Below are 13,704 nucleotides of genomic sequence, written 5' to 3' on the forward strand. Positions count from 1 at the left end.
CATACACTGACACATGTCATTCTCTCAGTAGACTTTCTTCATAGCCTGCTTATGTGCTGTCAAGTAAAATTTTAGTTTTACTTGTAGAGTGATATTTTTACATTGTGGTACTGTATCTTTTACGTACTGTAAGTAAAGCATATGTTAGAATTTCGTTGTTTTTGTCATTGTTCTTGCTCACAGAATTTGGAGTTTAATGTTCTTTATTTGTGTACAGCTCTGTTTGCAATGCATTCATTTTTAAGAGGTTTATAGAAGAGCTTAAGGTACTCTATACAGCATTAAACCAGTGTCCTATTGCTCACAAACGTCCCTCTCAGACATTTCTCTAACCTTATCAGTTCAGATGATCAAGCGACTGAAACATTGATGAGGCCACAGTGTAATATCATTGTCCTGATCCAAAGTCCAACTGTTGCAACAACATGCAACTTCAACTAGGCCTAAAGAAAGGACGAGAAAGGATTTATCGGGATAAGGATTTGGAATCATGGGCTCAGTAAGTAACCTAGTTTTTCTTTAGATGTATTTTATTCTTAAATGTATTTTAAAAGGTAAATATATTGAACAGTTAGTCTGATATAACCTTTGGACCGACTGTGAATTGATTTATAGAGAAAGACTGGTGCTTATCATCTCAATGTCTGACTTCTTGTACACATGTGGTATGTTTTCTCCTTAAAAAACTACATGTAATAGCACTGACTGTCAGAACTTGTTTTGGATCACGTAATGGCTTACAATGACAATGCCCATCATGAGCTAAGATAAATCCCCCTTATATAATATATTATTTAACCAGGGACGTGGATTGCAGAGATTAAAAATCCCTTTGCCAAGACACAGCAGCACGCTGATAAGGGGAAACACACAGAAATGTGTAACACTGACTTGTAATGAAATGAGTAAAATAGATCATGTAAAACTGGTAATGTAGCCTTTAGTAGTCAATATATCTTAACAAAAAATGAGAGGAGGTAAGACTAAACTTTTCCCTTAATTCAATGCAGGTACTCATGAAGGATGACTAACCTTCACCTGTGCAGGGACTGATCCACCGAGGCCAAAGGATGGTAAAAAGTGTCATAGTAGCCTACGCCCTGTGGGCAGCAGGTGGTCCTTTGGGCCTTCATCATTTATACTTAGGAAGAGACAGCCATGCTCTGCTATGGATGCTAACCCTGGGAGGATTTGGGTTTGGCTGGGTCAGAGAGGTCATACGTATTCCTGCATATGTTAATGAAGCCAATCGAAACGGAGACAAAGAGAGAAAAACACCTCCCACCTCAGGCCTTCCACCTGTAAGCCCTGTCAGATTCATTGGGCAGGTGTGTGTTGGAATCTACTTTGGCACGGTGGCTCTGATTGGACTGAACTCCCTCAGTTTCTTCTACTTGATCGTCCTGCCTTTATGTGTGGGTGCAGGGGTGCATCTGGTGTCCTGTATTGGTCAGCAGACTTCTGATCTCCAAAAAACGTTGACTACTTGTCTCATAACCTCCCCAATATTCTATGGTAGCACCTTATCACCTCTCCCTATAAGCCTTGCTGCCAGTGTCACTGCTGCACAATACCGAAGGGTCAAACCTCCACGGACACCTGGGAGCACACAGAAACTGGGTGAGATGATCTAACAAATACATCAACATTATTTGATTTCATTTCACGGCTTAATAACATTGTCTCTCTCTGAATTTTTAAGGTCCACTAAAATGTTCTTCTCTTGTGCAGGTCCACGGCTTTACAAGCTCGGCCTGGCCTGGCTGGCCTTCTCTGCTCCACTGGGTTACTGTATTTTCCATAACACCACAGCCACTCTGTATTACCTGTCTGACTGTGTAGCAGCACTGCTGGATATTTTCTGGTTTCTCCCTTGGCTCAGAAATGTGTTAGAGTACATTCTTTTAATTCCATATCGGGTCTTGTGTGTTCTTACTGGAGGGGGGTACTACGAAGACGCTTGGAGGAAGGTGCTGGAAATACTGCTCAAAGAGTATACTGAGAGAGAAAGAGAGGCACTGCAGGTGAGCAAGCGCATAACTCTGGAAATGCTGTATAAGGGACGAGTTAAAGGGTAACTTTGGTATTGTCAACTCGGACCCTATTTTCCTGTCTTTTTGTGTGTAAGGCCAAGTTCAGACCAAAGACTCACAACGAGATGAAACCATTTTAGAATGTTGCAGACAAAAATTGCAACTCTGTGAACTTGCCGGTCACTGCTTCACAAAGGTTAGCTGATGATGTCACCTGCGACTCAGCTTGTTAAATTGCCAGTGGCTGGGTTTAGAACGTAAGGCATGTCACCTGTTTTAACAGCCTTGTAGCAAAGTCCTCTGGGCAAGTCACTAAAAAAATTGCAGCAGACGGTGTGTTCACTTGCTGGAGCATTCTCTGACAACAGCCGTCCGTTACCGTCAACGCCAAGTCTGTCTCATTTACATCTCTGTGGCTGTTGACACATATGTCAGTCTCAGTGCTCACAGTGTATTGATGTCAGATGTTGGGTATCTGCTGGCTGTATGTGTGCATGTCACACATACATACTAACTGACTGATTAATCGAAAACTGGCAGGTTTTCAGAACGTTGCAGATTAGCACGTTGCAAGTAGTTGCAAGTTTCAACTTGTTTTGTATTGAATCTTTGGTCTGAATTAGGCTTACGTGACAAATGGGAGCAATAATTTTTGAAACTGGTTCAGTATTGAGTGAGAGCACTGCAGCTGGCAGCAGCTAAACAACTGGAGGCTACTGACCTTACATATCATATTATTTCATATTTTTGGAAAAATGAAACAGTGATTCCAGAGAGAAGCAGACAGAGGGGTCTACAGTCTGTGTTTGAAGGATATATCAAATATATATATAAGATATATCTGTCACTACAGATCACAGTGTAAAAGTGAACCACCACATCACTGCTGATCGCCACAGAAGACAATGAATATAAAGGGAAACTTTGCTGATATTGAACCAGCTGTGTGACATCGCAGTGTGTGCAGATGAACAGTGTTTGGCTTCACCCCTGTGCCACTGTCAGCACCCGGACCTCCACCGCCGGACGGGCAGGGTTCTCCGGGGGAAGTCAAACAACGTTCATCTGTGCACAGTGCAATGACACACAGCTGGTTGAATATCAGCAAAGCTTCACTGGTTCCCTTCACTAGTTCCTGTACAGCAGGGTAGGCAAAAGCAAAAGCAGCATGTGTATACATTCAGTAGGCTATATCTTCAGTAGCTAGCTAGCTAACCCTGCACTTTTTAGGGTTTGATTTTGGTTTTGGAACAGGGAAGAAAGGTATATCTTTTTCCAACCTCTCCAGGGAACGAGTACTCGGCGTGCCCCAGGCACAACATTTAGCTCTAAATCCACAAAACCAGCCTGAAAATGAAGGAAATCTGAAATGACTGCATTAGAGTCAATGGAGCACAGCTGTGTTGTCGTACCCTGGTCTGAGCTGGCCCCATGCTACGTTATGACTGGCCAGTCAGCGTCCAGGGGCGGAACCTAGCAAAGGGTCAATTATGCACCATGATTTACATCCACTAAAATGCTTGTTTTATGATGGCAAAATTACTTTATTTCAATGGAGTCTGGTGGGTTTGGCCATAGCGATGTTTAGGCTGTTTGTGGTTAAACAAAAAGGATTTTACTCTTTAACAAAAAGATTGATCTCTCTCCTTTCCATAATGTTGTCAGACACTTATAACAACAATCTGAGCCTGTCAGTGGCAAAACAAGTCCTTTTATTGGATTTACACTGACGAAGCACAATTGCCCCATATGGTTACATTGCAGCCTGTTTCACCGCTGCGGACTGCAGCACTGTCACTCAATACTGGACCAGTTTCAAAACTTATGTTCCCCTTTCATCACTTAGACAAAAAGACACAGGATAATAGGCTGAAAATGATGAAGTTACCCTTTAATATAGTTATACCATAAGGGATATACAGTGCATCAGTGTGAACACTTTCAGTGAGTTAAGTCATTTCTCTGGCATCGTCATAATCTCCAAACTTTGTATCTGGATATATCTATGTTGCAGGTATTGTCATTAGAAGTAGAGGCCTCTCTTGAAGACATAACCCACAGCTATAGGGAGCTGGCCAAGACATGGCATCCGGACCACAACCCCAGCAAGGATGCTGAAGCAATGTTTTTGAAGATCAATGAAGCTTATGAGATCCTTCTGCGACGTCACAGACCTCATCGATTCAAATAGTTGCCCTTCATTTCTCTCTGAGTGGCCTGAATGGTTACAAGGGCAAAGTGAGACTCTTGATGGCATTGTTTGTCAGTCACTGTGTTTTATTCTTCAGTGTTGCATGCACAGAGACTCTCATAGCATTTCACAGATGTCTGATTGGTTACTTGGCCGTGTTGGTCTCAAACAGCACTTTGCTGCCACATAGTGGTGCTGAATGTGTACTACCGCCATAAACTATTTCCTCACAATTTTACTTGTCTTTTAATATGTTTGCCTGCTACAAAATACCAAACTAACACCACCATGTGCATGACATTTAATTTCACAGCATGAACACAAAATATTAATACAATAAAAATATATTTAATGATGTTATAATCATGTAATAAGGGTAAACAGACGCCAAAGAGAGAGATAGAAATTGGAAAATAACCCGCCTACTTCATTTTCCACTTGCATTTCCGGAAGAGGCCTTTATCATACACAGTTATGATTTTTTTCCACTGAATAATTTCACTAAATGCAGCATGCTTACTGTCCATCTTGTTGTCAAGTATTTCACCAAAGAACATGAATGCGCAGCAGCCTATAATAACCTTGTGTTGAGCCTGTTAGTTGTCCTCATGGCATATATTTCATCACATTTTTGCCACCTGTACCCGCAGCTGACATGCATCGATGCATTCGACAATCACTGAATCAAGAGCTCTGTTGTACAATTATTCGGTCTGTATCCCAGCATGGGCCCGGAAGTTCTTTGGGATTCCCAGGTAAAAAAAAAAAAAAAAAAAAAAAAAAAAAAATCCCGGAGATGCTGTCGTCGCTTGGGAAAACAAACAGCTATCCAGACAATTAAAAGGGAAAACACCGATCGGTCGCCAGGTAAGGAGGAGGCTTGTGGACTTCACCGCGGCGCTTGGTAAGACCATCCATCGGTTTTAATTTGGGAGTACGGCATGTTTTTGAGTAGTTGGTAGGGTGAATGCCATTTGTCGTGTGGTCGGGTGCCATAGCAACGGCTCATGAGAAACATTGTATAGCCGTGGCCAGTTTGACGTGCTCGATGTCGGATGACAGCTGCGTTCATGCGGACAATTTGGACTGTGGCAACTCCTGCAACAAATTGCCGTGGTGTCTCGCCGCTGTCTCGACCGTCCATGAGCTGACTGGTGTCATAACGGACCAAAGCAGCACCGAGCAGCTAAAACTAGTAGCCGCGCATACATGGAGAAGCATGATAGTTATTTGAAAATGTAACGCAATATGTTTTACTGCACAGTCAGTCGCCCAGAAAGGATTGTCAGAAAGGGTCGGCGCTGGTGCGCGTCCCCCTCTTTTTTTTTTTTTTTTTAATCGCCGTGCCCTGGTGTGACTGGCGCGGCGCCTGTTGCTCCCCATGCACGGCCAATGCCAGGATATTAATTTTCCCTGCGATGTGTTGTCTCCGCCCCCCCCCCCCCAGCTCGCTCCACAGTCTCCTCTGTCCATTGTTGTTGTCATCCATTTGAGCAAAAGGTGCAGCATTGTACATCTGGGTATTATTGTGTGTCTCTTTTCTCTATAAACATGACATTAAATGGGGAATCACCTTAACTCTGCTCACATGGAATCAACATGTTATCTGTCTGTTAACTTAGCACCGCCAGTGTTGGAAATTGGTGTAGTCTGCATACCTCTTTGCACTTAACTGTCTGCTGCACCATGTCACCTACAGTGAAATATTATTGGCCTATTGCACGTATACAGAGGGGGTGGACAAAACAACAGAAACAATAAATAATAACAGCAAATAAATATAACCCACAAACTTAACCTCATCAAAATTCAACATTGCCAGATTATGAATTTATAAAATATTATAACTGTATATATTATCAATGTATATATCATATACATTTAGATTATCAGAAAACTGCTAATAATTAAGATAACGTACTAGGCCTACATATAGCTTTATAGCTTGGATTTTTTTCTTCTGCATCATTTCCTCTCTACCTCTCTGGTCATCCTCATGCTCTTTCTCTAATGTTAAATTTCCCCCTTGGGATTAAATAAAGTTTGATGTCAACATCTTAATACATCAGAATCAATTTTATTGGGGAAGTACTATGTGTACATAAATAGACATGACAGCTGGGAACAAGGATAACAAATCTATACAAATAAAAGCAAAACATAGGCAGGATCATTATGAACACACATATTTTAAAGAATATGTGTGTATATAAATATTCTATAAATATATATAAAAAGCACAGAGGACCACTGTTGAATTTTGTTGAGATAACATCAGTAGTGTAAGGTGTTCCAGCTATTTTGTCCACCCCCAGGCGTTTTAACTCCTCCTCCAACACTCTTGGCCATTTGGTTTCTATAAATGCAGGGCTTCTCATATTCATTTGCTGGCCATGTTGCAGAAGAATCTACATGATACAGAAATAGCAGGGCAGAGCCCAGGTTTACTAAATTAGTTTATTACAGTGAACTTATTATTAGACACTTGGAAGTGAGAGCATAAAGCTGTTTCCTAGCCTTATCCTTGTCACAACAAACAGCTGGTAAGTATATTTTCTATGGTCAGTGACAAATGTGTTTGTGTTAATGTGACTAAGATATTTTTATTATGAGTGGGGGAAAAGTAATTGGAAATGTGTTTTTAAATGATATTTCTGTAGGCATCTGGTGAGAGAATGAATGCTGATGACTGCAATGGACGCTCATATGCACAAGGTAAGTTTCCTGAAAAGGAAGAAACTACTATACATTTGTGTGTGCAGTCTCCAGACTTTAATGTTTACTTTAATAACATGGGCATATTTGTGTTTCAGGTAATGGAGGAGAGTCATCAACCGAACAGGATTTTTATGGCGGGTTGCAGGGCCCTTCAGCGAGATCTCCAAACAGTCAGCAGTCGTCACCACACCGCTCCCTTAGTGGTCAGTTATCCTTCCCTTGTTTCACTGTGCCTGTTTTATCTGTGTAGAATTCTTCATTAACATTATGTATGAAAGCAAATGTGTTTTTGCCTCACCCTCTCTCCACACAGCAAACTCCATCAAGGTTGAGCTGTGCAGCGATGATGAGTCACCAGGTGCTCCACAGCCAGAGAACAGAGAGGCTGTGAGGGACGATAGCAGGAGGGATGACAGAGGGGACCCCATGGAAGAAGGGAGCGCAGAGTACGCTGGGGCTGGAAGAGACAGAGGGAGCGTTTACAATGAGATGGCCAGTCCAAATGCTGCTTCACCAGGACCTATCCGGCTGCCCAATGGGAAGCTCCAGTGTGAAGTGTGTGGGATGATCTGCATTGGACCCAACGTGCTAATGGTGCACAAGCGTAGCCACACAGGTGAGAACAAGCCAGCAAGGCAGTGACAACAGTGTTTTACTTATTACACTAAATGTTATTAAATAAAGGAAGTTCTTTGTTCATCCATATGCTCATAGGTGAGAGGCCGTTCCAGTGTAATCAGTGTGGAGCTTCCTTCACCCAGAAGGGGAACTTGTTGCGCCACATCAAGTTGCATTCGGGAGAGAAGCCTTTCAAATGTCCTGTTTGCAACTATGCTTGTCGCCGGAGAGATGCCCTGGCTGGACATTTACGCACACATGCAGGTAAGTGAGTGTGTTTTAAGTGTAATACAACAGTATCTAACTGTTGATATATTTTTCAAAAATGTGCTTATTCAGCTATTGAATCTGATGGATGCAGTTGTTAAATAACAATACTATACCTTGTTATGATGAGGTATGACGTTTGAATCAACGGTAAGCGGCAGAAGTGGGGATTCATTAGAACGGCCCCCTTCTGTGAAACTCAGAGGAAGTAGGTTCTCACCAGAATCTACTGTAAAACACATGACAAAATATGACATTTAACAGTTTGAGCAAAACAGGAAATCCTGTTGGCGCTTCAAATTGTGAACACACATTCAACAGGTGTTGACTTTTACAGTCTTGGTACAGTAGGTCTTGGCCGCGGGTCTCAAGAGGTTCATTTTCGAAGAAAAGATTCTTTTCAATCTGGATTTCGGCGAATTGACGTCAGTCTCTCCGATCGCTTAGTAAGAGGAAATGTTGCGGTGGAAGGCTGGGCATTTTTCTGTCGTCATTGGCGAGCAGCGTAGAAAAATTTCAGGAATTGCCAGTCAATGGGGAAATCCATTCTCTCAAACATAGCCAATAATAATTTATTCTTTATAAAAATCCCCTCCCACAAACATATTAATATACAACACCAGTATAGTAGTTTACATGACTAGCAAATTACATTAAATCAACAGTATCCATCATCTAGAGTGATATTTTTGTCATTTTGTCCATCGCAGAAGAAATCAATTTAATATTTTTTCTCTCAATTGCAGCTTCTTCTCCAACGGTGGGAAAGCCGTTCAAGTGTAGCTACTGTAGTCGCAGCTACAAACAACAAAGCACACTCGACGAGCATCTAGAGCGCTGCCATAGTTACCTGAAGAGTCTGGACCACCAGACAACAGTCAACGCACAGACAGCACAGGGTAACACAACAAACACACATGAAACTCACTAAGTTGCTGCATGACTGTAAATGCAAACAGACTGAGTAATGCAAGTGTGTTATATTGATGACTGTTTGCAGGTGAAGAGTCAGTAAATATGGAGACAATTACTAAACCTGTGCTGCAGCCATCCAGTGAAAAAATCCAGTTTGTGGATAGACTGGCTATCAGCATCACCACCAAACGCAAGAGGTCAACGCCACAGAAGTTTCTGGGTGAGTTTTTTTTAATGAGACAATCCATGTGTAAATATATATATATGTAAAACCTATTACACATGCACACTTTATTTATTAATTTAAATTATACGGTAATAACAATATATTTTTAGCTTGATAATGGGCTGATTAAGTACAGTCAGCCAAATGTCAACTTGCTGTTGCCAGTTTGGTGACACTTTGTCGATGTTGCTCTGTGACAATGGGCCAGATGTGGGGACCCTCCATCTTAATGTTTGCTTAATACTGATATGTCTTTTTTTTTTAATAGGTGAAAAGCACATGAGCCTCGACCTACCTGAAGCACCTTATGAATTGTCCTCTGGCTCTGAGAAGGATGGGGACCTCATGAGCTCTCAGCCTGCTGGAGACTCTGCTGGTTTGGCCGGTTCACATCTCCAACGCAGCAGGGCTAAAGGGGAGAACCATGAGCCGCCTGCACTGTCTCAGCTCCATCCTGCCTTCCTGTCGGAGCTACGCACGGTTATGGGCTCCATCAAAAGCAACGTGACTCCTCAGGGCCCCCGAGCCCATGGTGGAGGTGGGCTGGCAGCGGTGTCTCTTGGCCTGGCTGGGCGGGAGGCAGGTGAAGGCCGCGATGACCAGCGCTCAGCCCATAGCCACACCACCTCACCCAACGGCTGCCCCGACTCTACAGACACAGAGAGCACAGCAGAAGAGCAGAGCACAAGGGCTACAGCCCCGACAAGTACCTCCAACAACCACCACCTCCACTATCAAACCCCAGCACTGCCCCGCAGCCATCCCACTTCCAGCCCCAGCCAGGCCAAAGACTCGGACCCAGAGTGGGAGAGAGCGTGTCCTGTACCCCCCATGATCGCAAAGAGGAGCCCTGTCTCGCCCCTTTCTTCCAGGGAGACTGTGCAGGTGTTAGACAGGGACGGCCGGCCTGTGCGCAACTTCCACTGCCGGCACTGTCGCATCCTCTTCCTGGACCATGTCATGTTCACCATCCACATGGGTTGCCACGGCTTTCACCAACCCTTTGAGTGCAACATCTGTGGCCACCGCAGCCAGGACCGCTACGAGTTCTCGTCTCACATCAGCCGCGGAGAGCATCAGGTGGGCTGAGGAGAGGTGCCCGCTGCTCTCTAAAGATGTAGGCTCCTGTTTGTTCTGCACCAGATCAGTTGCTTTAAATCCCTAGTGTAAGTAAAAGGATTTGTGGTTTTAACGTGAGAATATTTATCAAACTAAAGCAGATGCGAGTGAAGAATCTTTTCACCGCACCATTTAAAGTTTAGAGGAGGCAAATTATATTCTATGATTGATTGCACTCCCATATCAAATCATCTGGCAGAACTACTGGTTCTGCTTCAAAAGTGCCTTCTTTGGGGGTTTCCTCTTAACTAAAAAAAAAAAAAAAAACTGGAGGGGATCTGGTGCTCAAAAATCTTGACTAGCCATCTTTTGCTAAGTGATTTAGTTAGCACTTTTGAGAGTTCATGTGCACAGGCAGTTAAAGGAAAGCATGGCATGTACATTTTAAGAATTCTATTCGGTATGCACTAAGAGCTTTGTTTTTGTGGTTGAGGAGGGTACTTTGTGTCGTGTGTCAGGTAAGCTTAATATGCACTGAGAGCTTTGTGCCTCTGGGTTTGGGATCAGCTTTTGTCACAGACGAAGCACAGAAATGGATTGCCTTAACTCCTACAGCGGCTGTACGCTGCTGTAGGAATACATTGTTTACAGCATGTGTGAAGTCACCTCAGAGGGGAGAGAATATTTTGCGGCTGCACGGCGAGACTATCAGGACAAAGCAAAGTCACGAGGGAAAAGAACTTGAAAACGTTCAGGGGCCTTTAGGGCTCGTATGTAAAATAGGTTTTTGGATTTTAAAGTGAGCCTTAGAATACTGGTGCAGATCAGACCACGAGCCATGTAGTGTACAGTAAGACCCTGACTGAGATGGCCTGGGGTGCTATACCTATACAGGATTGCACTTTTAGGTTCCCTGCTTATATATGAACATCATTGCTGAAGCACTTGATGGCTTTACAAGTTTTTTTTTTCTGTGATTGTTCTACTGCACTGATAAATCGCATAATACTCACAATAATCATCTAATTTGCAACACCAGTGTATTTTTAAACGGAGCCGGCCTTCTACAGAATCCCACAGCGTTGCACTGGTTTTGTGGTCTACACTCAAGTTTGCTGCAATGTGTGACTGAGAATTAGATATCAGTTCAACTACAACGATTCTTTTGTGGTTTTGCACTCAGCAGTCGAGGCTGGGATTTTAAACAATTTGCATCATGTAAGTGGATTAACAAATTAATTATTTAAAAGATTAATTAACGAATCAGTTTGGATCTGTTGAGTTATCACTTGTGATTATCTATTTAGTGTTGTTTGTTTCAGCCTTGGTGTATTTAATCAGCTATATTCCAAATCTTATCCAGCATATTCCTCAAGTCCATGAAATGTTACCTCCTGCTTCTTTATAGCACCCAAATACCTTATTGCTACAGTATGGTGAGTTATCTGATAATGTTAATATTGGGAACATGAATGAGACCAAACTCAGTATTCTTACTTGTTATTGTGGGTTTGCTGCTTCATAGTTTAACTTAATTTCCTTCGATCGCAGGCAAAAATATACTTGAAACTGTTTGAGAAAAAAAGTAAATCTAAAAATGCACTTGGTTTGATAAGTAGAGAAATGTGTGTGAATGGAATATAGCATGTGTGCTTGTCATTTTCTGCTTTTTCCCTGAATTGTTACTTCTTTTTTTTTTTTTTTGAAAATGTGAAGTAATTTCAAGAAGTGAAAATGAGGCATGGGTTTTTGTCTCCTCGTGTGGACTTTTCAATGTTATACGATATTTTGTGAATGATGTAACATGACAAAACACTTTACCTCAAAGTTAAAGATGTACAACTGCCTCATTATTTCAACAAGTCATGTTGCTTTCCGAGATGTTCTTGCAGTTACAGATGCGTGCCCCTCGATATTCTCAAAACTTTTTACTGTCAATAAAGTTGAGTTTATTGTAAAAGTGATTTTCTGTGGTTCGACTATGATGGCGTCCACAACTTTGTGCTTCACTTGAAATACATTAAGAGTTTGTCATTAAGCTTCTCTCAGTCTCCTGTGTGACAATGCAAAAAAGAGAAGACTAGATATCTGAGAAAAAATTTCAAATTACGCATCATAGAGGCTTTGCGAGGACATTACTTCATAGATATACAGATCAGACACTATTCCTTTAACTGTGCTAACTGCAACCAAGAATTTAATTTTGATTTATACAGCTGTGTCCGTCAGTCCATGTTAGATATTAGGGTGTAAAGAATTGCCTGTAATATGTATGGGATATTTAGCTAACAATAACAGACACGCTGATATTGTCATATAGCATTCAACCTGCCTATACGAACCCCTGGAGATTTTAGAATATAATTGTAACAGCTGGAGCAAATATTCCACTGTTATTTAACGCTTTCTGGGGCTGGACTCCCAAGTATGTATTTTGGAAGCCAAATAATTTATTTTGTCTTGCATTTTTCAACCTTACTGTTTAAATTTTCCTTGTTTTAAAAATGTTATATCTTAAAAACAATAAATGTTAAATTGGTGTCACAGAAAACGCATATTTATCTTGTAGCCTCAATATTAAAAAGTAAAAACATATGCTTTATATACATTTGTTTGACAAGATTTAAAACCACAGTGACATGCTCTATATGTAAGATATTTAAAACTGTCAAGGATTCAAATACACAAAAAAGCATAACGGTTTATTTCGTCTGTTGTCGTCTATTGCAGTACAAGATGGCGACTGAAAAGGAAAGTGTCAGACAAAAATGACATTAAATTTAAAAAAAAAAAAAAAAAAAAACACAGACAAAAGCATCTGGCATTTATATACCTACAAATTAATCGACAGCCATTTCTTGAGCTCCGATTCAAAATTCCTCTCAACTGGACAGACAGGCAGCTTGTTCCAGTGATATGTGGCTGTATATAAAAAGTATTTTCCAAAAGAAGTTTTATTCTAATCTTATAGGAATACATGTTAGACTGTCTGTAGTGTTGTGGGAGTGGCTGTTTGTTACTACATTAAAATATTTGTATAGGTAGGGAGGTGCAGATTTGTAGGCAAATAATATTTAGGATATTTTACACTGTGTATTGAAAGTCAAAACTCCAAAGTTACAAGTTAGCAGTGTATTTCTTCCATAGAAACAAATTTAACTAGAGGTAGTTAAAGTGTTAACAGTGAATAGGGCTAATCTTAGACTGCTCTCTCTTCATGTGACCTTTCAGTCTATGTGACATACTTCTGTTTTGTCTGTTCAAGGTTAGTTTTGACCTTTTTTCCCCTCTGCAGTGGAAAATCTGCCTTGGCTGCTCCTACATACAAATTCCAGGTGCAATTCTTCAAAAAGTGCATAAACAAAACACCTACAGTGAATGACAACGTTCAGGAGTACAAAAAGTCATACCATGAGAAAGCCACATAACCCTACATGGTAGTCTGTCATACTTTGACAACACACACTCAGCAAGGTGTCAACCTGTGTGACCTTAAATGCACCCATCACCACCCTGTAAAGCACGTACGGCATGGTGTGCTGAAGGAGAGTTCTACAATGTGTTTAATATGATAGACAATCTTATCAGCAGTGACTGCATGCGCAATTCAAAACCACTTCTTAGTGCCACTGTCACTAGATGTTTTTTTTAATTTGCACCCTTGATGTAAACAGCTC

General features: G+C 41.5%; 2 protein-coding genes across 3 annotated transcripts; both read left to right on the forward strand.

Moving 5' to 3' along the window:
- Positions 1 to 342: 342 nt before the first annotated feature.
- dnajc22 (DnaJ (Hsp40) homolog, subfamily C, member 22) lies at positions 343 to 4,457 on the forward strand. Its single transcript, XM_050065790.1, has 4 exons — positions 343 to 499; positions 1,011 to 1,620; positions 1,732 to 2,024; positions 4,048 to 4,457. The coding sequence occupies exons 2-4, from the start codon at positions 1,071 to 1,073 to the stop codon at positions 4,222 to 4,224; spliced, it is 1,020 nt and encodes a 339-aa protein (XP_049921747.1). The 5' UTR covers positions 343 to 499; positions 1,011 to 1,070; the 3' UTR covers positions 4,225 to 4,457.
- A 128-nt stretch (positions 4,458 to 4,585) lies between these two features.
- ikzf4 (IKAROS family zinc finger 4) lies at positions 4,586 to 11,974 on the forward strand. Of its 2 annotated transcripts, none has more exons than XM_050065788.1 (8): positions 4,586 to 5,128; positions 6,885 to 6,939; positions 7,038 to 7,145; positions 7,256 to 7,558; positions 7,657 to 7,824; positions 8,574 to 8,726; positions 8,828 to 8,962; positions 9,237 to 11,974. In XM_050065788.1, exons 2-8 carry the CDS (start codon positions 6,900 to 6,902, stop codon positions 10,055 to 10,057), a joined length of 1,728 nt encoding a protein of 575 aa, XP_049921745.1. In that variant the 5' UTR covers positions 4,586 to 5,128; positions 6,885 to 6,899; the 3' UTR covers positions 10,058 to 11,974. The 2 variants fall into 2 exon arrangements, with proteins under 2 accessions (XP_049921745.1, XP_049921746.1); XM_050065789.1 differs by lacking the exon at positions 4,586 to 5,128 and adding an exon at positions 6,577 to 6,767.
- The last annotated feature ends 1,730 nt before the right edge of the window (positions 11,975 to 13,704 follow it).

The sequence above is a fragment of the Epinephelus moara genome, chromosome 16, assembly GCF_006386435.1.
Source record: "Epinephelus moara isolate mb chromosome 16, YSFRI_EMoa_1.0, whole genome shotgun sequence".
Classification (NCBI taxonomy): Eukaryota; Metazoa; Chordata; class Actinopteri; order Perciformes; family Serranidae; genus Epinephelus; species Epinephelus moara.

What these genes read in the sequence shown, in the direction of transcription:
- dnajc22 (XM_050065790.1), top strand. Translation starts at nt 1,071, where the DNA reads ATGGTAAAAAGTGTCATAGTAGCCTACGCCCTGTGGGCAGCAGGTGGT. An exon ending in TGGGAGCACACAGAAACTGG is followed by an intron (nt 1,621 to 1,731) that starts GTGAGATGATCT and finishes TCTCTTGTGCAG; the next exon opens with GTCCACGGCTTTACAAGCTC. An exon ending in GAGAAAGAGAGGCACTGCAG is followed by an intron (nt 2,025 to 4,047) that starts GTGAGCAAGCGC and finishes TCTATGTTGCAG; the next exon opens with GTATTGTCATTAGAAGTAGA.
- ikzf4 (XM_050065788.1), top strand. Translation starts at nt 6,900, where the DNA reads ATGAATGCTGATGACTGCAATGGACGCTCATATGCACAAG. An exon ending in ACCACACCGCTCCCTTAGTG is followed by an intron (nt 7,146 to 7,255) that starts GTCAGTTATCCT and finishes CTCTCCACACAG; the next exon opens with CAAACTCCATCAAGGTTGAG. An exon ending in AACGCCACAGAAGTTTCTGG is followed by an intron (nt 8,963 to 9,236) that starts GTGAGTTTTTTT and finishes TTTTTTTAATAG; the next exon opens with GTGAAAAGCACATGAGCCTC.